Source organism: Felis catus, chromosome B3 (genome assembly GCF_018350175.1).
Source record: "Felis catus isolate Fca126 chromosome B3, F.catus_Fca126_mat1.0, whole genome shotgun sequence".
In the NCBI taxonomy this organism is placed as follows: domain Eukaryota; kingdom Metazoa; phylum Chordata; class Mammalia; order Carnivora; family Felidae; genus Felis; species Felis catus.
This window is the reverse complement of record NC_058373.1, coordinates 3,211,698-3,236,387: the sequence shown is the minus strand read 5'-3', so window position 1 is coordinate 3,236,387 and position 24,690 is coordinate 3,211,698. Positions and strand designations below refer to the sequence as shown.

Genomic DNA, 24,690 nt, shown 5'->3' with positions numbered 1-24,690 from the left:
CTTGGATACTTCTATAAAGAAAAACTTCACCTTATAAACTATTTGGTTTCCCTGAAGTGTAATTCGTGTGGAAAGGCATGGTAAATGCATTATTCTTTTGTCTTTATTTACCATTTTTCAAAATAATGAGTTGGCTTGTAGCATCCTCAAAATGTGACCAGTGATTTTTTTCCAGTGTTAGTATGAGCTTAAGGATTTAAACATATTTCATGTGATCTGCTCCATTGCAGTTATTATTCTTATTAATGTTCAAATTGTCACATTTTTGCCCAGTTGGATACTCTTATGTTGACTCCCTTTCATGTAATTCCAGTTCGGTTCACATGACTCATGTCTTTGAAAGCTCCCGTACTTTTGTTATTCCATAGTGTTCTAGGATTATCTAGTTCATTTTCTGACCCAGACCTGGACGGAACCATTTCTTTAAAGACGCGCTGGTTCTTTTTAGTGGGAAATGGTATTTGGAGACACCATATGGATGTATGGGTGTTCATTGATACTGAGTTGGTTAATATTTTTTGGATTTTCAGGAGACAGACTAGGAATAAATACTGGAGTGTATGTATATTTATGTAATATTGTATATTAATATATTAACCTTTTAATGAGTATAATATATATTAGCTATAAAATATCATTATAGCATATAATTAAATATTAATTAAAATGCAGGAAAACAGTTTATTTAATATCCATACATACTTTCTGAATTTTGGGGGAGTTATAGTGTTTTTCCCCAGTTTTATTGAAAAGTAAATGGCAAACATCACTGTATAGGTTTGAACCATACAACATGACCTACATATTTTGTGAAATGATTACCATAGAGGTTTAGCTAACATTCATCTTCTCATATGGATACAATAAAAAGAAAAGAAATAAGAAAAGGAAAAAGGAAAAAAAAATTCTCCTTGTGATGAGAAAATTTCTCCTATATGTTCTATATCACGGTTAGCTATCGTCATCATGCTGTACATTACATCCCTAGTCTTAAATTTCTTGGAAATGGAAGCTTGTACCTTTTGATCACTTTCTTCCAATTCCCCCTCCCCTCTCCCTCTGTCTCTGGTAATCACAAGTTGGATCTCTTTGTCTATGGATTTGTTTTTTGTTTTATTTTGTTTTTAGACTCTGCATATGAGTGGAATCATACAGTATTTTTTCTCCATCTGACTTATTTCACTTAGCATTATGCCTTCAGGGTTCACCCATATTCTTGCACATGGTAGGATTTCTGCATTTTTTATGGCTGAATAATATTCCAGGGTGTGTATGTGTGTGTACACATACATTTATATAGACATAGACATAGACATAGGCGTAGATTGACTTATATCTGTTCATCTATTGATTTCCATGTTTGACTTTTGTAAATAATGCTGCGGTGCTCATGCAGGTGCAGATATCTTTCTGGGTTAGTGTTTTCATTTCCTTTGGATATATTCCCAGAAGTGGAGTTGCTAGATCGTATAATTGCTCTAGTTTTAGTTTTTTGAGGATCCTTCATACTGTTTTCCATGGTAGGTGTTACAATTTATGATCCCACCAACAGTGCAGAAGGGTTTCCTTTTATCCACATCTGTGCCAGCGTTTGTTATCTCTTGTCTTTTTGATTCTGGCCATTCTGACAGGCATGAGGCGATGGCTCGTTGTGGTTTTAATTTGTATTTTTCCGACGGCCGGGAGTGTTGAGAATCTTTTCAAGTACCTATTGGTCTTTCATATATCTTCTTTGGAGATACGACTCTTCATGTCTTTTGCCCATTTTAAAATTGGGCAATTTTAAAATTGTTTGTTTTGCTATTGAGTTGTATGAATTCATTATAAATTAAATTTTGGATATTAATCCCTTATCAGATATGTGGTTTACAAGTATATTTCCCATTCCATAGGTTGTCTTTTCACTTTGATGATGGTTTCTTTTGCTATGCAAAACCTTTTTAGTTTGATATGGTCCCATTTGTGTATATTTTATTTTATTGCTTGTGCAATAAAAATGTTGACAAGACCCATGTCAAGGAGCATCTATTCTATGTTTTTTTCCAGAGTTTCCTGGTTTTCCATTTAAATCTCTTACATTTAAATCTCTAATTCATTTCAGGTTAATTAAAAAAAATAATGTTTATTTTTGAGAGAGAGACAGAGATCAAGCAGGGGAGGGACAGAGAGAAAGATGGGGAGACACAGAATCCAAAGCAGGCCCCAGGCTCTGAGCTGTCAGCACAGAGCCTGAGGCGGGGCCCGAACTCACAATCTGTGAGATCATGACTTGAACTGAAGTTGGATGCTTAACCAACTGAGCCACCCAGGTGTCCCATTTCAGGTTAATTTTTGTTAATGGTGTAAGATATCAGTCCAGTTTCATTCTTTTATGTGTAAAAATCCCATTATTCCAACACGTTTATCGAAGAGACCATCTTTGCTCAGTTGAGTATCCTGGGCTCCATTGTCAAGTATTAGTTGACTGTATGTGCTTGGGTTTATTTCTGGGCTCTTAATACTTTATGTTGGTCTGTTTGTGTTGTTGTTATTATATACCACACTGTTTTAATAAGTGTAGCCTTTTAAGTCTAGCTTTGAAATCCAAAAGTTTGATGCCTCCCGCTATGTTCTTCCTTCTCAGGATTTCTTTGGCTATTTACGGTCTTCTGTGGTTCCATGTAAATTTTAGGACTATTTTTTCTACTTGTGTAAAAAATACTGTTGGAATCTTAAAGGGATTGTATCAAATCTATAGATGGCCTTTGGTAGTATTGACATCTTAACAATACTAATTCTTCTAGCCCATGAACTTAAGATGCCTTTAGATGTATATGTATCTTCAGTTTCTTTCACCATGGTCTCGCAGTTTTCAGAGTAGAGATCTTTCACCTCCTTAGTTAAATTGATTCCTAAGTATTGTTTTTGATGCTATGGTAAATGAGATCAATTTCTTTACTTTTTTTCAGATTTACTTTTAGTGTATAGAAATGCTATTGATTTTGTATGCTAATTTTGTATATTGCAACTCTACTGAATTTGTTATTAGATCAACATGTTTTTGGTCATGTCTTTGGATTTTCGAGATAGTTGACACTTGAACAGCAATGGGTTTGAACTGCATGGGTCCACTTATATGTGCATTTTTGTTTTGATAAATACAGTCCAGTCCTGTAAATGTATTTCCTCTTGCTATGATTTTCTTAATATTTTCTTTTCTTGAGCTTACTTTATTGTAAGAATGTAGTGTATAATACATGTATCATACAAAATATGCATTCATCAACTGTTTATGTTTTTGGTAAGGCTTCTGGTCAAGAGTAGGCTATTAGCAGTTCAGTTTTTGAGGAAGTTATAGGCAGATTTTTGATGGCGTAAGTGATTGGTGTCCCTAATCTCTGCATTGTTCAAGGGTCTTTATATAAAATCATGTCACTTGCAAATAGAGACAATTTTACTTCTTCTTTTCCAATTGTGATACCTGTTATCTCTTTCTTGCCTTACTACTCCAGCTAGCACTTCCAGTGCTGTGTTGAATACAAGTGGTGAGAATGGGAATGTCTGTGTTGTTCCTGATCTTAGACGAAAAGCTTTCAACCTTTCACCATTGAATATGATGCTAGCTGTGGGCTTGTCATATATTGCCTTTAATATGTTGAGATATGTTCTTTCTATCCCTAATTTGTTAAGAGTTTTTATCATGAGTGGATGTTGAATTTGTTAGATGCGTTTTCTCTGTTTCTATTGAGATGATCATATGATTCTTTTCGTTTATTCTGTTAATGTGATGTATCACATTGATTGTATATCGAACCATCCTTGCATCCTAGGAAAATAAATCCCGCGTGATTTTGGTGAATGCTCATTTTAACGTGCTGCTGAATGTGGTATGCTAGTATTTTGTTGACAATTTTTTCATCTATATTCTTCAGGGATATTGACCTGTAATGGATTTTTCTTCTTGAATTTTTACTTAGACAACTTACAAATAATGGCATTAAAATTTTTTCTTTCCAATATATATTTTTATATGTTATTTGTTTTCTAATTACATTGAGTAAGAAAGTGATCCCCAGAAGAGTATGGAAAAAAATGGTGACGATAATCCTCATTTTGTTCCTGACTACATGGAAATAATTCTAATGTTTCACCACTAAGTCTGCTCATGCTTCTGATTCTTTATTAAATTAAGGATGCATCCTTCTATTCCTGGCTTTAGTAGGAATCTTATGATGTATGCTGAATTTCATCAGATACCTTTTTATATTCATTTAATGATCATAACATTTAACTTTTTTGATCTCTTAATATAACCAATTATATTAACAAGTTTTTATCATGTTAAATCAATGGTTTTTAGCATATATTCTGTTGAGTCATGATACATAATTCTTGTGATACAATCTGTAATTAATTTGCTTTGTTTTAGTTTTTATTTTTATGTCTATGATCATAAATAAGATTTGGTTCATCTGTTTATTTTTGTGCTGTGTTTGGTTTGGGTATCTGAGTTATTTTAGTTATATATTACTGAGAATCTTTCCATCTTCTTTTTTTTTTAATTTTTTTAACGTTTATTTATTATTGAGAGACAGAGAGAGACAGAGCATGAACAAGGGAGGGACAGTGAGAGGGGGAGACACAGAATCTAAAGCAGGCCCCAGGCTCTGAGCTGTCAGCATAGAGCCCGGTGCAGGACTCGAACCCACAAACCGCGAGATCATGACCTGAGCTGAAGTCAGACGCCCAACAGACTCCACCCAGGTGCCCCTCAGTCTTCTTTTTATGTGCAATGTACCTATTTACTTAAGGTTTTCCAAAACTCATCCAGTAAAACTTTTTGGCCCTGGTCCTTTTTTTTCCTTTCCAGTTTCTATCTCCTTTTGTAAAAAATGTTACTAGCTTTATAATATTGTATTTGAAAAGTAACTCATCAGTACATTGCCATTATACAAAAGTCAAAAAATACAGAACTATGGTCTTCTTCAGTAATTTCTGGAACTTTCATCCCTTTCCCCAGAGTTAACCACTGTCAACAGTTTGGTGAAAACTCTTCCATGAATTTAAAGGATTAAATAATTAAAATCTCACTCTGTTATTTTCTGATATGCAATTGCGCAGTGCTATGCATTCTCATATTATTATGTTTATACCATGTTATTCCATGTATCCGTATACAACACAATGTATTATAACATATACATGTATATATTGCTACAAGTTACATATACACGGGGGCGCCCCTGGGTGGCTCAGTTGGTTGTGTGTCTGACTTTGGCTCAGGTCATGATCTCACAGTTTGTGCGTTTGAGCCCCACATCGGGCTCTGTGCTGACAGCTCAGCCTGGAACTGTTTCAGATTCTGTCTCTCTCTCTCTCTCTCTCTCTCTCTCTCTGCCCCTCCCCTGCTCATGCTCTGTCTCTCTCAAAAATAAATAAACAATAAAAAATTTAAAAAATTACATATACATGAGAATGCAATACTTGAACACAGGTACTTTATAATGAGTTTGTGTCTTACACATTTTTAATGTGGTAAATTATGCATAACCTACAATTGATCATGTTAATCATTTTTTAATTTTTTTTAATGTTTACTTATTTTTGACACAGAAAGAGAGCATGAGTGGGGGAAGGGCAGAGAGAGAGAGGGAGACACAGAAGCAGAAGCAGGCTCCACGCTCTGAGCCATCAGCACAGAGCCTGGTGCAGGGCTTGAACCCACAAGCTGTGAGATCATGACCTGAGCAGAAGTTGGATGCTTAACCACCTGAGCCACCCAGGCTCCCCAATCATGTTAATCATTTTTAAGCGTATCGTTCAGTGGCATTAAATACGTTCACGGTGGTGTGTAACCATTATTACCACCATCTGTCTCCAGCTTTTTTATCTTGCAAAACTGAAAGTCTGTACCCACTAAACAAACAAGAACTCTCCATTGTCTCCTACCCCAACTCCTGACACCCACCATTCTCCTTTCTGTCTCTGTGAACTTGACTACTCATACAAATGGAATTATACAATATTTATCCTTTTGTGACTGGCTTATTTCACGTAGCATAACATCTTTGTGGTTCATCCATGTTACACAGCATGTGTCAGAATTGCCCCCTTTAAGGACGAATACTATTCCATTACATGTATTTACCACGTGGTGTCTTTCCACTCATCTGTGGATGGACACTTGGGTTGCTTCCGCCTTTGACTATTTTAAATAATTTTGTAAACGCGGGTATGCAAGTCTCTGTCTGAATCTCTGCTTTCAGTTCTTTGGGGTTTGAACCCAGACGTGGAATTGCTGAATCATGTGGTTGTTCTGTATATAATATTTTGAGGAACTGTTCTTCCTGGTGGTAGAACCATTTTATATTCCCACCAATGGTTCATGGGTATTCCGATTTCTCCTCATCCTAAGGATTATTTTCTGGTTTTATTTTATGTTTTTTTTTTATAATGGCCATCCTAATAGGTATGAAGTGGGATCTCATTGTGGTTTTGCTTTGCATTTCCCTAAAGAGTAGTGATGTTGAGGATGTTTTTATGCACTTAATGGCCATGTGTATATTCTCTTTGGAGAAATGTCTGTTCCAGTCCTTTGCTCGTTTTTACATTGCGTTGGTTGTTCATTGTTGAGTTGTACAAGTTCTTTGTATGTTCTGGATATTAACCCCTTATCTGATATGTGATTTGTAAATATTTTCTCCCATTCCGTTTTTACTCTTGTTCATAGTATCCTCTGATGCACAAAAGTTTAATTGTGATATAGTCCAATTTATTTGTTTTTATTTGTTGCCTGTGCTTTTGGTGTCTTATCCAAGAAATCATTGCCCACATATATTGTTTTTTAGCTTCCCTTTTTTAGTCATCAGTATGTATGTTGGCTTTAATTCCACATCAAGTCCTATAGCTTCTTATCTTTACTTTTATCAGGTGTAGAGTATTCCTGAGTATGTGTGTATCACTGTTTGTTTCACCTCTCCCCTTAATAGTGGACATGTAAATAGTGTTCATTGTTTTGTTTTGTTTTGCACCTATGTATATTAGGAACAAACAAACAAAATCTGGAAAGAATATTTATCCAAGTGTTAGAGGTGATAATCTCTGGGCAGCAGGATTAGAAATGGTTTTATCTCCTTACTTGTTTGCATTTTTTTCAATTTTCCGTAATAAACAGGTATTTTTATGTAATGAAAACTTACAGACAAGTCAGCAAACATAGTAACATCCTTTGATCCAACCATTTTGTCCCAGCATTTATCAAAAAAAAACCAAATGTGTTCTCTGGAAGTTACACAAAAACAGTCTGTGCTCCAAGTAATTCATATCAATGATAACAGGCTAATATCGTGGAGTAACAGACTTAATGTTCAAATGGGGGACTGCTGGGGTAAAATTTTATACATGAGCCCAGATTATCATGTAGCCGTGAAAATTAATTTCAGAATGCGTAACAGCATGGAAGAAAAGAACATCTCTAAAGACTGGGATAAAGACACAAGGTGATTACCTAGGCGAGGGATCTTCAGGCTTTTTTCTGTGAAGGGCTAGATAGTAGAGAGATTAGGCCTGTGAGCCTTGCTCTCTCGCTTACAACCACCCAATCCTGCTTTTGTGGGTAAAGGACATAAGTGAATGAGTGTGGCCAGGCTTAGCCCGAGGGCTCTAGTGTGTGGACCACCCCCCATCAGAGCACTTGAACGAGGCCTGGAGATGGAGGCTGAACAGGTGGTAACATTGATTTTAAACTTTAATTTAGTCTTTTAAAAATACATTTAAGGGGCACCTGTGGGGCTCAGTTTGTTCAGCATCCAACTTCGGCTCAGGTCATGATCTCGTGGTTCTTGGGTCTGGGCTGTGGTGTTTTGGGCTTTGTGCTGACAGCTCAGAGCCTGAAACCTGTTTTGGATTCTGTGTCTCCCTCTCTCTCTCTGCCCCTCCCCTGCTTGTGCTCTTTCTCTTTCCCCCTCAAAAATAAATAAATATTAAAAAAAAGTTTTAGGGACGCCTGGGTAGCTCAGTCGGTTAAGTGTCCGACTTCAGATCAGGTCATGATCTCACAGTTCATGAGTTCAAGCCCTGCCTTGGGCTCCGCACTGATGGTGCAGAGCCTGCTTGGGATTCTCTCTCTCTCTCTGTCTCTCTCTCTTTCTCACTGCTCCTCCCCAACTCGCTCTTTCTCTCTCTCTCTCTCTCTCTCAAAATAAATAATAACTTAAAAAAAATTTTAATGCATTTAGATAAAATTATGAGTAGTATTAATATGCCTTCCACACAGTAAGTGCTTTCCAGAGATTGCTTGATAATAAGACAAAAATGTGGTTAAAGAACCCTTTGCAAATACCCCCAGTTTTCACTGACTTGCTTTTGTTGTTAGGCCTTCCACGCACAAGGTTTACTGTATTTGTCTTGTGTTCTTTCCCAGGGGAAGAAAATGTGATTGCTGTTCCTTTAGGCAGTCGAAGTGTAAGAATTACACTGAAAGGACCGGCCCATCTTTGTAAGTACAATTTAATCTTGACGTGTTTTTATTTCCTGATAGTTTATGTAGCCAAAACAAAAATCTTCCACTGTGTTCTCAGGTAGGTAGGCAAACGTCTCAAGGATTTTGCCAACCGCTCTGAAATCGTCTCCATCACTAGGGAATGATCAATACTCTGAATTTTTCTGTTCTCCTGCCCCAGTGCACGGAAATATACCAGTCGGAATTAATCCCCTTGTGGGAGAAGAAATGGAGTTACAATGAGGATAAACTATTTTTACATGGAGATCAGAATGGGGTTCAAGAGTTTTCTAGAAATTTCAACAGTTTGGGACAAAAAGAATTTTTTAAACACAGAACCATATCAGTGATTATGGCTGAAAAGTATAAGCTTTGTTGCTAGCACATCACATCGGGTCCAGGGGCTGCGAGAGTAAACACTGGTTTCCCAGAATACTGAGTTTGAAATGATAGAAGATGGCCGCTATATTGTTTCTTTGGCCAAAGTCAGATGGCATCTCCTCTGTCTTTGTCTTCTGTTCTCTTAGGACCTAAAAGAACAGGAAATACCAAAGTTTGCTTCTTTCCCAAGATCTCCTTGTGGCCAGAGGCAGGACTTCCTCAGTCTTATTCTCAGGAGAATGGGTTGGTGCCAAGACTGGCTCCCTGGCCTTGAGGAAGCTTACTGAGTTCAGCAATCTCTTTCCTTAAAAGTACAAACCAGTATTTATAACTATTTTAAAGGTACACAAATCAAGGTCCACTGGATCCAAGTGCTACACAGTTTTTGCCATTTTTCTTCCGAGCCGCTGTCCTAGATTTTTGATTATAAAATTTTCTCTGGGCCACAAGCATCTTACATCTTTGGTAGCTTTTAAATGTGTGTGTGTGTGTGTGTGTGTGTGTGTGTGTGTGTGTGTGTGTGTGTGTGTATTTTGAATTCATTCAAACCAGAAATGTTCTCTGAGAAGAGGTGATGTCAAAATGTTTAAGTAAACATGTTTAAGATCACCAGTAATATAGATTAAAATCTTGAAAAGAAAAAAACCCAAGAAATTCTGCAGTACATTATGATCTAAATCAGAGAAGCAAGAGAATGTCTTTGGGGCAGTAAGGGTGAATAATTGTTTGAAAGGTTTTTTTTTTTTTTTACCCTTCACTTCATTTTATGAATTATGACCAGAAGAGTGTGACCAATATTTTTTAATTAAAATACCAACATGTTTACAGTCATATAATGGTTACTTTATTCAAGGGTTTCTCTGCAAGGAAGCATCACAACATTCTCTCAGCTTCTTTTTAAAATGGCTTACAGGGGCGCCTGGGTGGCGCAGTCGGTTAAGCGTCCGACTGCAGCCAGGTCATGATCTCGCGGTCCGTGAGTTCGAGCCCCGCGTCAGGCTCTGGGCTGATGGCTCGGAGCCTGGAGCCTGTTTCCGATTCTGTGCCTCCCTCTCTCTCTGCCCCTCCCCCGTTCATGCTCTGTCTCTCTCTGTCCCAAAAATAAATAAACATTGAAAAAAAAATTTTAAATGGCTTACAGCCTAGAGCTCTTGATGAGAGTAAATCTTCATCCTCACAAACGTGAACTTGGTTTTTTGAAAACAGGTAAAAATCGTTCAGATCCAAGTTTTGTGGATCATTTGAGGGATCCCATTGTGACATACAATTCTGGATTCAAAACTACAAAGTGCTGAGTGTTAATAGTAGCATTATTCATAATAACCATAAAGTGAAACCAGCCCAAATGTCCATCACCTGATGGATGGATAAATAAAATGTGGCGTATTACTTTGCTGTAGCAGACAACGAAGGACCGACCTGTGCTACAATGTGGATGGCCGTTGAAAACATGTGAAAGAAGCCAGATGCTAAGGGCCACATATTATATGATTCCATTTATGTCTAATGTCCAGAATAAGCAAATCTATGGAGACAGAAAGGAGACTGATGGTTGCCTGGGGCTTGGGGAGTCAGATTCGTGGGGAGACGGGGGCATGACTGCTCGTGGGTACAGGATTTCCTTTGGGATGACAAAAAATGTTGTAAACTTACATCATGGTGATGTTTTCACAACTCTGTGAATGTACTGAAATCGTTAAACTACAGTTTAAATGGGCAGATTTTATGGCATGTGGATTTTATGGCGTATCAAAAAGATGTTTAAAAAATCTTCGGCAACTGGGCCCAATTTTCTCATGATGCTCAAGGCAGTTCCCCAAAATTCAGCTGTGAAAAGCAAAAGTAGGTTTGTAAGTTCCAAAACCAGAATAGGTAGATGGTAAACAGAATAAGAAAAAATGAATACTTTGAGGGAAAATATTCATTTCCATGCAAATATGTTCTGGCATACTAAATATAACTTTATACTCAAAACTGGCACTGTTCCAAGAACAGGGCTCAAAAATGTTCCCATTTCTCCCAAGGTGACAGAGCTGTTGTTTGGAACATTTCTCCTTCTGAACAGTCTTGCAATTGACTCTGGAAGGGTTTCTGAAAGTTCTCGTTCTCTGCTGATGATTAGAACTGGCTTCGTTTACAAAGGATTTAGTTAGCATTTCTGAACATCTAAATATAGAAGTGGTTTTATTTTCTTGATTTATACAACTGTTTTCTTAATTTTTTATTTGAAACAAAGATACATTCCTGAAATAAAGCTTACTTTGCTGAAATAAATCATTCTTTGAAGATCTGCATTAACTACAACCTTCCAAAAGGCTACATCATTAAGAACTGAGAACACTCAGTAATGTTAATGTCAGTCTCTTTGCTGTGGAATGGAATTTAATTACAGAATGTCTGCCTTACCTACTGCCTAGAGGTGTTCAGATCCTAAATTTCCAGTCCTGTCCAAAGCCTGGCCCCAACATAGTCCCCCATTTCCCTAAAACATCAAAAATGGAAGCAATAAAAGGATTCCTGGGAAGGAGATTTTATTATAGCAAAGCTTTGGCATTAAATGTGTTTGACTAGCAGTAAATGTGAGAAGGCATGGTGCCATAAACTGAAAACCTGCATTATTGGTAAAAAAGAATCATTTTTGACCATGTGTAGACATGTACAGTTGACCTTGAACAATGTGGGGGTTAAGGGCACCAACCCCTGCACAGTGGAGAATCTGTGTAAAACTTGTGGCTCCCCCCGGATTGAACCACCAACAGCCTATTGTTGAGCAGAAGCCTTACTGGCAACTTAAATGGTCAGTTAACACATATTTTGTATATTATCTGTTTTATATACAGTATTCTTACAATAAGGTCAGCCAGAGAGAAGAAAATGTGATTAAGAAAGTCTTAAGGAAGAGAAAACACGTGGACGGTACTGGGACTGTGTTTCTTGAAAATAAATCCCTGTATCAGTGGACCTGTGCGGTTCAAACCCGTGTGGTTAAAGGGTCGACTCTAAAAATACAAGCGTAGATGCAGAGTGACCAAAGGAAACGACTAGTGAGTCTGGTCGCATGTACTCTAAATGCAGCACTACTCGAAACCTAAGTTTGATGTATTTCTGACTGCCATAGCTGTGTGAACGCCCAGTATGTTTACCTAACAGGACTTTAGTGGCCTTGGAATTTAAGGAGACCTTTTGAGGACGGTTAGCAGAAGGCTAACCTCTTTTGAAAGAGAGATGCCTGGACTGGTGCTTCTCCGTGCACACCCTTCTGCTGGAAGCAGCTAGAAGCTTCCATCATCTTTGCAGATATCTCTCTGATAAACAACTGGAATGAATCAGAATATTTATTTATTTATTATTTTTTAGATATATGTTTATTTTGAGAGAGAGACAGTGTGAACAGGGGAAGGGCAGAGAGAGAGAGAGAGAGAGAGAGAGAGAGAGAGAGAGAGAGAGAGAATATCGGAGGCAGGCTCCAGGCTCCGAGCTGTCAGCACAGAGCCTGACATGGGGCTGGAACTCACAAACCAGGAGATCATGACCTGAGCCAAAGTCAGATGCTTCACCAGCTGAGCCACCCAGGTGCCCTGGATCAGAATATTTAAAGGCACCATCATAGACTTGAGCTGTGAAGATTTGGGGAATTTGAAAGCATCTTGACTTCTGATTCTACTTTTATCTGTTGGAGACCACACATCATCTTTTTCTTCACTCTTCTCTGCGACCCCCCACCGTTTTAAGCCTGAGGAGGAGAAAGAAGTCAGCGGTGGACAGCAGGGCTGAAGGCACACACCCTCTGCCTTTAGTGGTGGGTATGTTTAGGGGCTTCCTGGTCTCCACCCAGGACAAGCCCTCTTGCTGCAGAAACCACGGAGGGGTCCGGAAAAGCTCTATCAGCTGAAGGGCCGTGTGCGTTTCTTAGTAGCCACGGATCGTACATCATCACAACATAGGGCTGCAGTCAAATACAGCAGAATGCTCAAAATTAATAAACATTTAAAAATGGATTTATAAGTCAACACATCATCTGAATTGTTGCTTTCCACCGGTCTCCACCTCGCCTGTGGATTCATCACAGTGGCTCTGTTAGTCCATATGATCTGAATCACTTGTATCCATGATCTCCACTTTCATGAAATCCCTTCCCCTGTCTTTAGTCGCCCACTTCTGACTCCTACACAGTAGCGATCAGAGAACCTGCCTTCCACGTCCTACCTATGCAGCCAGCATTTGCAACCTGGAGAGCTGGAAACCTTCTGGGAAAAAATGCCATAAAGACAGTTTTTCCATTAGCATATATGTGTCAGTGGAGGGAAAGAGTGGTTTGGATAATTCACCTGCCCTTGAAAAAAGGCAAAAAGAGTGGGTTTGCTCCCTGAAGTTCTCATGCCCTTGCCACTAACAGTCCTGGACACTGTCCAAGTAATGGAATAGATTTGACAGCAAAAAAAAACCAAAACACCAGGACCAGACTAACAGAAACGCTGGCCTTTGGTTTTCAAGGCTGGATGTCCGACCGGCTTTCCCCTTCCTCCCAGATTCCGGCATCTCTGCTGTGACTCCGCATTCCGATGACACTTAGGAAGCTGTGATCCTAGCAGGGGCTAACGCAGTGCTGAAGCAACCCCAGCACAGCCGTGGAAGCCGCTGAACACTATCTGCATTTAACCTCAACTCATTTCAGGCTGAACCTCCGTCTAGAAGCTCGGTGTCTTTCAAGCCCTCTGTGTGGATGGATTTTGTCCAGTCTCGCCGTGTGTTTTGATGTTGCCAGAATGCTCACTGTTGCTCCTCCTTTACTGCAGAGGGATAATCCATGCAGTGTGGGGCCTTCTTACTATCTCTAGTGTCCCATCTTTGTTTTTCTGACAGCTCACTTTGTCACAGTTTTATGTCTTCATTGGAACCAGGAAATGAATTTAATCTCACGCTTTCCAAAAATCCACTGCGGTCGTAGCGATCAGGGCCAACGTGGTTGGGGTTTTGTGTGCCTGAAAGTAGCCGGCAGTATTCTTCGACCGCTAATGACTCCCGTAGATCAAGGAGCTCTGAATTTTCCCAGAAAAGTTCCCAGCCTGCCTGTCAGGCATAATCAGGGATGTCTCCTAATGCGTGTTATGCAGTCTGTCCAGGGCTCTTGGATTCCCACAGATGCTCCAGAGAGCAGAGAGAAATCAAAGGAAAACAGCCAAACACAGCCACATGCAGATAGCAGCCCCCGATGCCAGACGGTTTTGTTGTGTTTTCTCAGCTTTCCTGGGGCTCGGGTTCTGTCGTGTCCTTCGTTCAAGGTGGTCGAAGGGCCACTGAATATGCATGAATCAAGTATAGGTTTCAGAGCAGAAAATCTGTGATATTGTCTGTTCTGACTCCACATTTTAGAAACAAGACAGTGAAAACCCAAGGCAGAGACGGAAAGAGAGCTGGGGTCAGAAATGCATGTGCCCCGGGCCCTGGCCACACATTTTTTAAAAATTTTTAGCGTTTATTCATTTTTGAGAGACAGACAGAGACAGAGCATGAGCAGGGAAGGGACAGAGAGAGGGAGACACAGAATCTGAAACAGGCTCCGGGCTCTGAGCTGTCAGCACAGAGCCTGACGCGGGGCTCGAACTCACGGACCGCAAGATCATGACCTGAGCTGAAGTCGATGCTCACCCGACCGAGCCACCCAGGCGCCCCTGAATTTTTTTTTTTTTTTAACCTTAGACCAGAAAGAAATATCCTTTACAAAAAGTAGAAATGCTGTTTTGGTTCAACTGTTGACATTTTTCTGTAGGAGGTCTAAAAGCCCTTCTGTTTATATAAAAGCAAATGTGAATGAAGAGATAACATGCGGGGGAGAGATCTTTGTGGTGATGAAATAGTGCTGTGTCTCCATCCCGGTGATGTGTGATAAAACGGCATAGGAATGCACGCGTTTTACCGATGTCGATTTCCTGGTGTTCGTACTGCAATGTAGTTATCATATAAGATGTAACTGTTCCCTTGGGCAAAATGGTGCCTAGGACCTCTCTGGTATTTTTGCGACTTCCTGTGAATCTATATTTCAATATGAAAAGTTTACTTGAAAAAAGAAAAAAGCAAGTTCAAAATTCACGGTGGTTTTGTCCAAATGAAAGACTGGGCTTAAGATCTTCTCAGTGGATGATCAAATGAGTAACATATCTTTACTTTGAATAATAGCGACATCATGAAAAAGTAGAAAGGAAGAGATGTTTTCTCTTTCCCCTTATTGCGGGAATGGCTCCAAATTGTTGGGTAGACCCAATTGGACCTCACACCTTTGTGGACGACTAAAAAGCTTGCATATGTATCCCACCAATCTGAGTCCATGTAAGCTAAGTGGCTATGTTGATATTGGGTTGATATCATTGTGGTAGGGTCCCCTCCCTAAGGAAAAAACAAAAACTCAAGGCAACCTGGCTACATGTGTATGTGACAACATCCCTCACGACCTTGTAACATGAGACCGCTTAATCAGACTGCATGTTTGTGTGTTATCATTTATGGGAGACAAAGAAAGAGAAAATGTATAAGAACCTCTGCCTCGTGGCGTTCGGGGCTCAGTTCTTCAGGTATGAACTCAACTGAGAGGTGCTGGCACAAATAAAGTTAATTCCTGGAAAGAAAGGCCTCGCTGTCACGACTCTCGGTGCGAGAATCCTGCTACTTCCTATGCTGGTATACGTGTAGTGAAATAATTTTTGAAATAGAACGAATGCTTTCAAGATAGTTCTCTCATTTCACTTCTGTTTTTAAATTTTAGTTATCGAATCAAAAACACTTCAAGGAAGCAAAAGAGAACACAGCTTTAACAGCCCTGGAGTTTTTGTTGTAGAGAACACCACAGTTGAATTTCAGAGGGGCTCGGAGAGGCAGACCTTTAAGATCCCAGGACCTTTGATGGCTGATTTCATTTTCAAGGTACGATGCGCCTTTTCTCAAATGTCCTGCATCTGAAGCTCCTCACATCTTGAATTTTTGAAACGCTGCGTTTGTCTACCAGGAAGTCATCAGTGATTGTTTCTACACTGAGCGCGTATCATGAGTCTTTCCATCTTGGGAGCGGCTTCCTAAAAATTGTTCATCTCCCTCTAGTTTCTGCTTCTGAACCCCACCAGTTAAGGGACAAACCTCACTTATTTTAGGGGAGGGATTGTTTTTGCATTTATAGACTCTGGTTGTGTTCAGTTTCAAACCTCTAGGCGGAGTTTCGTGAAAATGGTCAACGGTTCAATGCTGCATGTCCTAATGTGTTGTGCGTGCTGTCTCCTTGCAGAGAAAATGGGGGCTCATCCCTTTCCTTCCTGGTTTGTTTCCTCAGTTGTATCTCATCACATGCGCTCATTGGGCACGTCATAGGGGTCCTTCTAAGAACTCTTCTTGTTTCTAACCCTGAGCCTCTGTCCCCTCTCTGGGCAAATCAGGGTGCATCTTTCCTCAGTCAGAGGATATGAAATAGAGTGGCCAATATATTTCCAAGGTAACACAGTGTGAAAATTCTTCTGATGAAACTGAAAATACCCAAGACATGAAGAAAAGAAAGGGCATTTCCGTGGGTGGTTTGGTCCCAACCCTTTTCAGAAACTCATTCCAAACGAAAATGGAGAAAAGCAAGTAACGGCCCGGAAGGGCTTTCCCCGTGCACTCAATGCCTTCGAAAGACCTGTCCGTGTACCACATAATTATCTGTCACAGAATGTTCCTGGTTGCACACCGATGTCCTGGGCTCCAGATTCAGCCTGCAGTGTGGCCAGCCAGGCGTTGAGCTGCACAGTGTTGTTTCTTTGAGACTGAGTTGTACATGGTCGACATTTAAAAATCGAGGAATTTAACATAAAACTATCAGCTATTTTTGTGCTTCTCTTTAAAATTGGAAGATGGAACTCCTAGTTGACATTTGGTCCTAGCAAGAACTGGCTGCAGCAGGTTACCAGGGGCTTTCCCCATCAGGGCACACTCTGTCCGCGCCGTGGTCCCCACTGCTCCCTGTTGCGTTCCTGACTTTGAAGGCATGAGCGTCGGTTCACAGACATGTAGGTTGCCTTTCACAGACACTTCTTGCTGTTCACAGATGTGTAAGTGACTTTTGTGTCAGACCCTTAAAGCATTAGGCCCGTGTTAGTTTTGGACAATCGCATTTTTAAAAGGCTTTTGGGAAGTATGATTGTCATCTTCCTTTCCTTCTATTCTTTCTCTCGGGCGCATTGTTATGCCAAAGTTCTGTGCTGCTTTCACCCCTGAGGGTTTTCCCATTTGATTCTCAAGTAGTTAAGGTACACCCTTGCATGCACACGCACACACGCACACACACACACGCACACACGCACACGCACACACGCACACATCTGCACACACATGCATGCACACATCCACACACATGCATTCACACATGCACCCACATGCACTCACATCTGCACACACATCCACACACACATGCATTCACACATGCACACATGCACACACATAGGCACCTTTTCTTTTTTTAATCCTGTTTTCATTCCTTCTTAGCCATTCCTTCTTAGATCTCTGCATGGGAGGTTCTTGTAAAATGATGGAATGGAAGGAATAGCCACAAAGGTCACCCTTTCAAGATATTGTTTGGTTGCAGCATCAGCATGGAAAATATACTTTTTATTGTCACCATGCATAAAAAAAACAACATACACATAAACCATATATTTCTACAGGTTGGTGTGTGTACATTTTTTTTTAAGATTTGAGAGGATGTGGGGCACCTGGGTGGCTCAGTTGGTTAAGCGTCAAACTCTTGATTTTGGCTCAGGTCATGATCTCATGGTTCATGAGATCAAGCCCCACGTCAGGCTGTGTGCTGACAATGCAGAGTCAGCTTGGTTCTCTCTGTCCCTCTCTCTCTGCCTTTCCGCCCCCCTCTCAAAATAAATAAACATTAAAAAAAAAGATTTGAGAGGATACTGAAAACATAAAAAAACTGAAAACATAAAAAACGATGGTTATTTTATTTTTTATATTACCGTTTTTGTCATTTATTTCTTTTTTTAAATATGAAATTTATTCTCAAATTGGTTTCCTGAGAAACGATGGTTATTTTATTTATTTTTTTTCAATATATGAAGTTTATTGTCAAATTGGTTTCCATACAACACCCAGTGCTCATCCCAAAAGGTGACCTCCTCAATACCCACCACTCACCCTCCCCTCCCTCCCACCCCCCATCAACCCTCAGTTTGTCTCAGCTTTTTTTTAAATTTTTTTTTTACATTTTTTTATTTTTGAGAGAGAGAGTGAGACAAAGTGAGAGCAGGGAAGGGGCAGAGAGAGAGGGAGACACAGGATCGGAAGCAGGCTCCAGGTTCTGAGCTGTCAGCACAGAGCCCGACGTGGGGCTCGAACCCACAGACCGTGAGATCATGACCTGAGCCGAAGCTGGACGCTCAACCTACTGAACCACCCAGGCGCCCCTTTTTTTTTTCCTTCCCCTCCTCCACGGGTTTCTGTTAAGTTTCTCAGGATCCACATAAGAGTGAAACCATATGGTATCTGTCTTTCTCCGTATGGCTTATTTCACTTAGCATCACACTCTCCAGTTCCATCCATGTTGCTACAAAGGGCCATATTTCATTCTTTCTCATTGCCACGTAGTACTCCATTGTGTATATAAACCACAATTTCTTTATCCATTCATCAGTTGATGGACATTTAGGCTCTTTCCATCATTTGGCTATTGTTGAGAGTGCTGCTAGAAACATTGGGGTACAAGTGCCCCTGCTCATCAGTACTCCTGGATCCCTTGGGTAAATTCCAAGCAGTGCTATTGCTGGGTCATAGGGTAGATCTATTTTGAATTTTCTGAGGAACCTCCACACTGTTTTCCAGAGCGGCTGCACCAATTTGCATTCCCACCAACAGTGCAAGAGGGTTCCCATTTCTCCACATCTTCTCCAGCATCTATAGTCTCTTGATTTGTTCATTTTGGCCACTCTGACTGGCGTGAGGTGATATCTGAGTGTGGTTTTGATTTGTATTTCCCTGATGAGGAGCGACGTTGAGCATCTTTTCATGTGCCTGTTGGCCATCTGGATGTCTTCTTTAGAGAAGTGTCTATTCATGTTTTCTGCCCATTTCTTCACTGGGTTATTTGTTTTTCGGGTTGGAGTTTGGTGAGCTCTTTATAGATTTTGGATACGAGCCCTTTGTCTGATATGTCATTTACAAACATCTTTTCCCATTCCGTTGGTTGCCTTTTAGTTTTGTTGGTTGTTTCCTTTGCTGTGCAGAAGCTTTTTATCTTTATATGGTCCCAGTAGTTCATTTTTGCTTTTAATTCCCTTGCCTTTGGGGATGTGTCAAGTAAGAAATTGCTACAGCTAAGGTCAGAGAGGTCTTTTCCTGTTTTCTCCTCTAGGGTTTTGATGGTTTCCTGTCTCACATTCAGGTCCTTTATCCATTTTGAGTTTATTTTTGTGAATGGTGTGAGAAAGTGGTCTAGTTTCAACCTTCTACATGTTGCTGTCCAGTTCTCCCAGCACCATTTGTTAAAGAGACTGTCTTTTTTCCATTGGATATTCTTTCCTGCTTTGTCAAAGATGAGTTGGCCATACGTTTGTGGGTCTAGTTCTGGGGTTTCTATTCTATTCCATTGGTCTATGTGTCTGTTTTTGTGCCAATACCATGCTGTCTTGATGATGACAGCTTTGTAGTAGAGGCTAAAGTCTGGGATTGTGATGCCTCCTGCTTTGGTCTTCTTCTTCAAAATTCCTTTGGCTATTCGGGGCCTTTTGTGGTTCCATATGAATTTTAGGATTGCTTGTTCTAGCTTCGAGAAGAATGCTGGTGCAATTTTGATTGGGATTGCATTGAATGTGTAGATAGCTTTGGGTAGTATTGACATTTTGACAACATTTATTCTTCCAATCCATGAGCACAGAATGTTTTTCCATTTCTTTGTATCTTCTTCCATTTCCTTCATAAGCTTTCTATAGTTTTCAGCATACAGATCTTTTACATCTTTGATTAGGTTTATTCCTAGGTATTTTATGCTTCTTGGTGCAGTTGTGAATGGGATCAGTTTCTTAATTTGTCTTTCTGTTGCTTCATTATTAGTGTATAAGAATGCCACTGATTTCTGTACATTGATTTTGTATCCTGCGACTTTGCTGAATTCATGTACCAGTTCTAGCAGACTTTTGGTGGAGTCTATCAGGTTTTCCATGTATAATACCATGTCATCTGGAAAAAGTGAAAGCTTGACTTCATCTCTGCCAATTTTGATGCCTTTGATTTCCTTTTGTTGTCTGATTGCTGATGCTAGCACTTCCAACACTATGTTACACAACAGCAGTGAGAGTGGACATCCCTGTCGTGTTCCTGATCTCAGGGGGAAAGCTCTCAGTTTTTCCCCATTGAGGATGATGTTAGCTGTGGGCTTTTCATAAATGGCTTTTATGATCTTTAGGTATGTTCCTTCTATCCCGACTTTCTCAAGGGTTTTTATTAAGAAAGTTTGCTGAATTTTGTCAAATGCTTTTCCTGCATCGATTGACAGGATCATATGGTTCTTATCTTTTCTTTTATTAATGTGATGTATCACATTGATTGATTTACGAATGTTGAACCAGCCCTGCACCCGAAATGATGGTTATTTTAGAAGGGATAGGTGCTTTGGGGGGAGTGATCTTAGCTTTATTTACAGTATTCTGATACTTAAAACAATTCTTTTTAATATAACTTTTTAAAATGTTTTTATTTTTATTTTTGATACAGAGAGAGAGAGAACATGAGCAGGGGAGGGGCAGAGAGAGAGGGAGACACAGAATCCGAAGCAGGCTCCAGGCCCTAAGCTGTCAGCACAGAGCCTGACGCGGGGTTGAACCCACAGACTGCGAGATCATGACCTGACCCGAAGTCGGATGCTCAACCGACTGAGCCACCCAGGCGCCCCTAAAACAATTCTTTTTTTTTTTTTCAACGTTTATTTATTTTTTTTGGGACAGAGAGAGACAGAGCATGAACGGGGGAGGGGCAGAGAGAGAGGGAGACACAGAATCGGAAACAGTCTCCAGGCTCCGAGCCGTCAGCCCAGAGCCCGACGCGGGGCTCGAACTCACGGACCGCGAGATCGTGACCTGGCTGAAGTCGGACGCTTAACCGACTGTGCCACCCAGGCGCCCCGCCCCTAAAACAATTCTTAACGAGAAGAACACAGTCATATATCACTTGCATAATTAAAAATTCTTTTACACCTTCTGGCCCAAATTCTGTGTTCACCCCCTAATAGAATATATTTCAGTGACATGTTGCCCCAGTCTGAATTAGTACTATTTTCTGTTTTCCTCTCTGGGTTCTGGTTTTCTCAGATTTAATAAACAATTCTGGGCTTTAACTTCAACTCCTGGAAAGCTTTTGATCTCTCTTGATGGAAAGGCTTTTAAATATATATATATATATATATATATATATATATATATATATATATCCATCAAAGAAGGTGTTGCATACAACTGTCTGAGTCACACATAACTGGAGCCTGATTTTCGTGCCTGTGGCCATTTTCTTTCATAAATGTGGTGTGCGCTCGGTGGGAGAGAATTTGGCAAAATCAGACACCGTGATGAAGCAGTATGACTCTGGTGTTGTTTTTTTCCCTGACTTTATAAGCTTGTCCAAATAATGTGGGTTTCTAGGAAATATACTTTTCCATCGGTTACTTTTTCTATTCTTTTTTTCCCCCTTTTTTCTTTCTTCTTCTTTTTTTTTTTTTTCTTCTGGGAACACTGTACTTTTACCCAGCCTGTGTTGTCGCTAGGGGGGGGGGGGGGGGGGGGGGGGGCTCTGGTTCCGCTCACATCTTCGCGGCTCATCATACCATCGGGTGTGGCTGCAGTTGGGGAAGTTGAAAGTGCGCATGAGGTCGCCAACGATGGGCGGCAATGTGTTTTGCTGTATCTCTTCCCATTCCCATCAGCCGAGAGCAGCTGGTCTAAAAATGGAACATCTGACTTCAACCCAGGCTGTAGAGAGGAGACCGGCTCTGCCCGCTCAGTGCCAACAGAGCACAGTCATGGGTGCGCCCGGGGATACTGAGGCACACTCTTTCATACGGGCACAGATTAGACCTTACTTCTTGGACTTGTAATAAACAGACTGTTAGAAACCATTATATTCTGACATCACGAGTAACCTCTGAAGGCCTCGGTGGGATGTCAGATTCTTCTGTGGCTCTGGTTCAGAGTGTAAAGCCTAGCAATCCACTGCACCAGTGAGACAAAAAAAAAAAAAAAAAAAAAAAAAAAAATGTCTTTCTCCTTTTTCAGAAGCTATATTTTCATGATTGGACCATTCTTGAAAATGACACTTTTTTTTCCTTCCCAGTGGATTTATGTATTTTTGTTTTCCCGAATGACCTTTTTCTCATGGATGACCTTCGTCACAGCGCTACTGGGTCACAGTATTTTGTGTTAGCGCCCCTCAAGTGTTCGTACTTCGCTTTTCGAATGTGTGTATGCTGCCACCAGGTAGCAGTAGAGAGTCCTGATCAGGTACTTCATGTCTAGGCTGTGTTGATTGGAGGGTACTGTAGGCACTATCTGTTCCGGGAGGACTTTCTGAACAGTTGCATCTGTGAGTAGATGTTTGTGAATATCAATTTCAGGAGTATGCCCATGAGAACAAAACGAAATGGTTTTGGTAAAGACCTCTCTTTCCATGGTTCACCACTTTGTGCTGGTGGCTTCCCTCTCTTTTGCAACATATCCATCTTAAGGGAGGGGGAAAAAAGGCTCTTCTTCCTTGTGGTCTGCAACCTTCCTCTTTATTCCAGATACCTGTCATCTTTCTCCCACTCAGATATTTTGTGTGTCTGCGGGAAAAGGTTTTCTGATATCTCTTCCCACTCATTTTCAGCCAGGCAAGCCTCTGCCATCAGTTTCCCCCAGCCTCAGCTCTAGATACATGTTGTGTTCTCTCCTTACACTGTCTCTCCTTTTTTATGGGCAGTTATGAAAGCACCTCTGCGTGATCCAAGGACGCAAAGATTTGAAACTGTCTGTCCTCCTTTATTGCAAAGAGCAGGTGTCTGCAATGTGGTGCAGACAGTGACTGAATTTGCACATTCACAGGTATTTCAGAACACAGCAAGACACAGTTGTGAGGGTCGGCGCCTGTGCTAGGTTCCCGAGGCTCTTGTGAAAGCACCTTTGTAAACTGGGTGGCTTGAAGGACAACAGATAGTCGTTGACTCCCAGTTCTGAAGGCTACACGTCCAAGATCAGGGTGTGGGCAGGATTGATTCCTTCTGAGGGCTGAGGGAGAGTCTGTTTCATGCCTCTCCCCAGCTGCTTGTGTCCTCGAGCATTCTCCCTTGGCCTTCTCTGTCTGGGCATGTCTGCCTCTGCACCCACATTTCCCCTTTCTCTGAGGACACCAGCCATTTTGGATTGGACCCACCCTAACGACCTCACATTCACTTTACTAGATCTGCAAAGACCCTACTTATTTCTAAATAAGATGTATTCTGAGGTACCATGGGTTAAAACTTACACGTATCTTTTTGTGGGGGAACCCAATTCAGCCCATACTAGTGCCCAACAGAAAAGAAAATTTACCTATTTTCATCATGTCCATCGATCAGAATTCCCTCTCGACCTGAGCATTTGCCGTTAACCACAGAGGCAGAGACTTGAAATCTCACCTGATGTTTGCCGTCATGTGATCTGTTGAGAGAAATTTCTTGGTGAAAACAGTTCAAATACTGTTCTAGTAGTTACCAGAATTCACAGCTAAATTATATGTGTAAACTGGATACACACATTTATTAAGAAAGAAAAAGAAAGAAAGAAAGAAAGAAAGAAAGAAAGAAAGAAAGAAAGAAAGAAAGAAAGAAAGAAAGAAAGAAAGAAAAAGCAAGCAGAGTTTTGTATAAATAGCTAGTCTGTAAATTTTGGAAATTAATTTGAAGTGGCCAAGTAAGGTAGTTGAATCTGAGTTTATTTTTCTTACCATTGTTAGAAAATCATTTTCTTAATGAAACGCAAGTAATATACTTCTGCACATGTTAATAGGCACTTCTTCATTGCTGTTCTGTGTACTTGACCATGTGCCTCGTCAGCAGAGCAATCGGCCCTGGGGGTTCGAAAGTGGCGGTTGGTGACTGGGGTTTGTTAGCAGGAATGCGGAGAATGAGCATTGATGTTCAACTTTCTATTATTAAGGTAGGATCTGGCAGGATGTGCAAAGAGACAGGCTGGAGGAGGTGAGGCCAGGAGACATGTCATGACGGCGGTCACTGTCCAGAGCAGGGAAGCATCTTAACTGGGTTTCAAAGCAAAGGCAGAAAAGGAGCTTATGCTCCACTGTTCATCTAGAAGCCCCAGAGGAGGAGGCCCCGTAAGGTATTTACTTCTGTCAGCAACAACCTGGGGGGGGGGGGGGGGGCGTCCCATTGGAACAGAATTGGCATGAGTGTGAGTTGAGCTCCCTGGAGGCTCCCTCAGCCCCCACATGGCATGGAAGGGACCTGGGACATTCCCTGTACCCTTGACTGGGCAACCTTGGAGGGGCTGACACAGTGGGGGCAAAATGACCCTGCGGCCGAGGGGTAAAGGTAGAGCTTCCGTGCCTCTTACTTTGTTCAGGAAAGACCCAGTTTGTGCCTGTGGCTGTGGCTTAATTCTCAGTGGCCCTTCCTTTCACTCTGAGAATTGTCCTGGCTCAGGCAGTAAAGCGTATGGTGTCCTAGGTAAGGGGCTCGAGGCCAGGCCAGGGACTGGGCGGGAGTGGCAGCCACACCACTGACAACCTGCCGCACAAGAAGGGCGTGGACCAGGCAGGTCACCAGAGGAGTCCACCGTCCCGTG

The 24,690-nt window shown here is 41.0% G+C and overlaps 1 protein-coding gene across 3 annotated transcripts in view; it reads left to right on the top strand.

Moving 5' to 3' along the window:
• ADAMTSL3 (ADAMTS like 3) overlaps positions 1-24,690 on the top strand; it is a 351,370-nt gene that overhangs the window by 173,985 nt on the left and 152,695 nt on the right. For all 3 annotated transcript variants that reach the window (XM_023254830.2, XM_045058725.1, XM_045058726.1), the window contains 2 exons: positions 8,402-8,476; positions 15,621-15,778. In XM_023254830.2, coding sequence (XP_023110598.2) covers positions 8,402-8,476; positions 15,621-15,778 — 233 coding nt within the window. The remainder of the gene's footprint in view (positions 1-8,401; positions 8,477-15,620; positions 15,779-24,690) is intronic.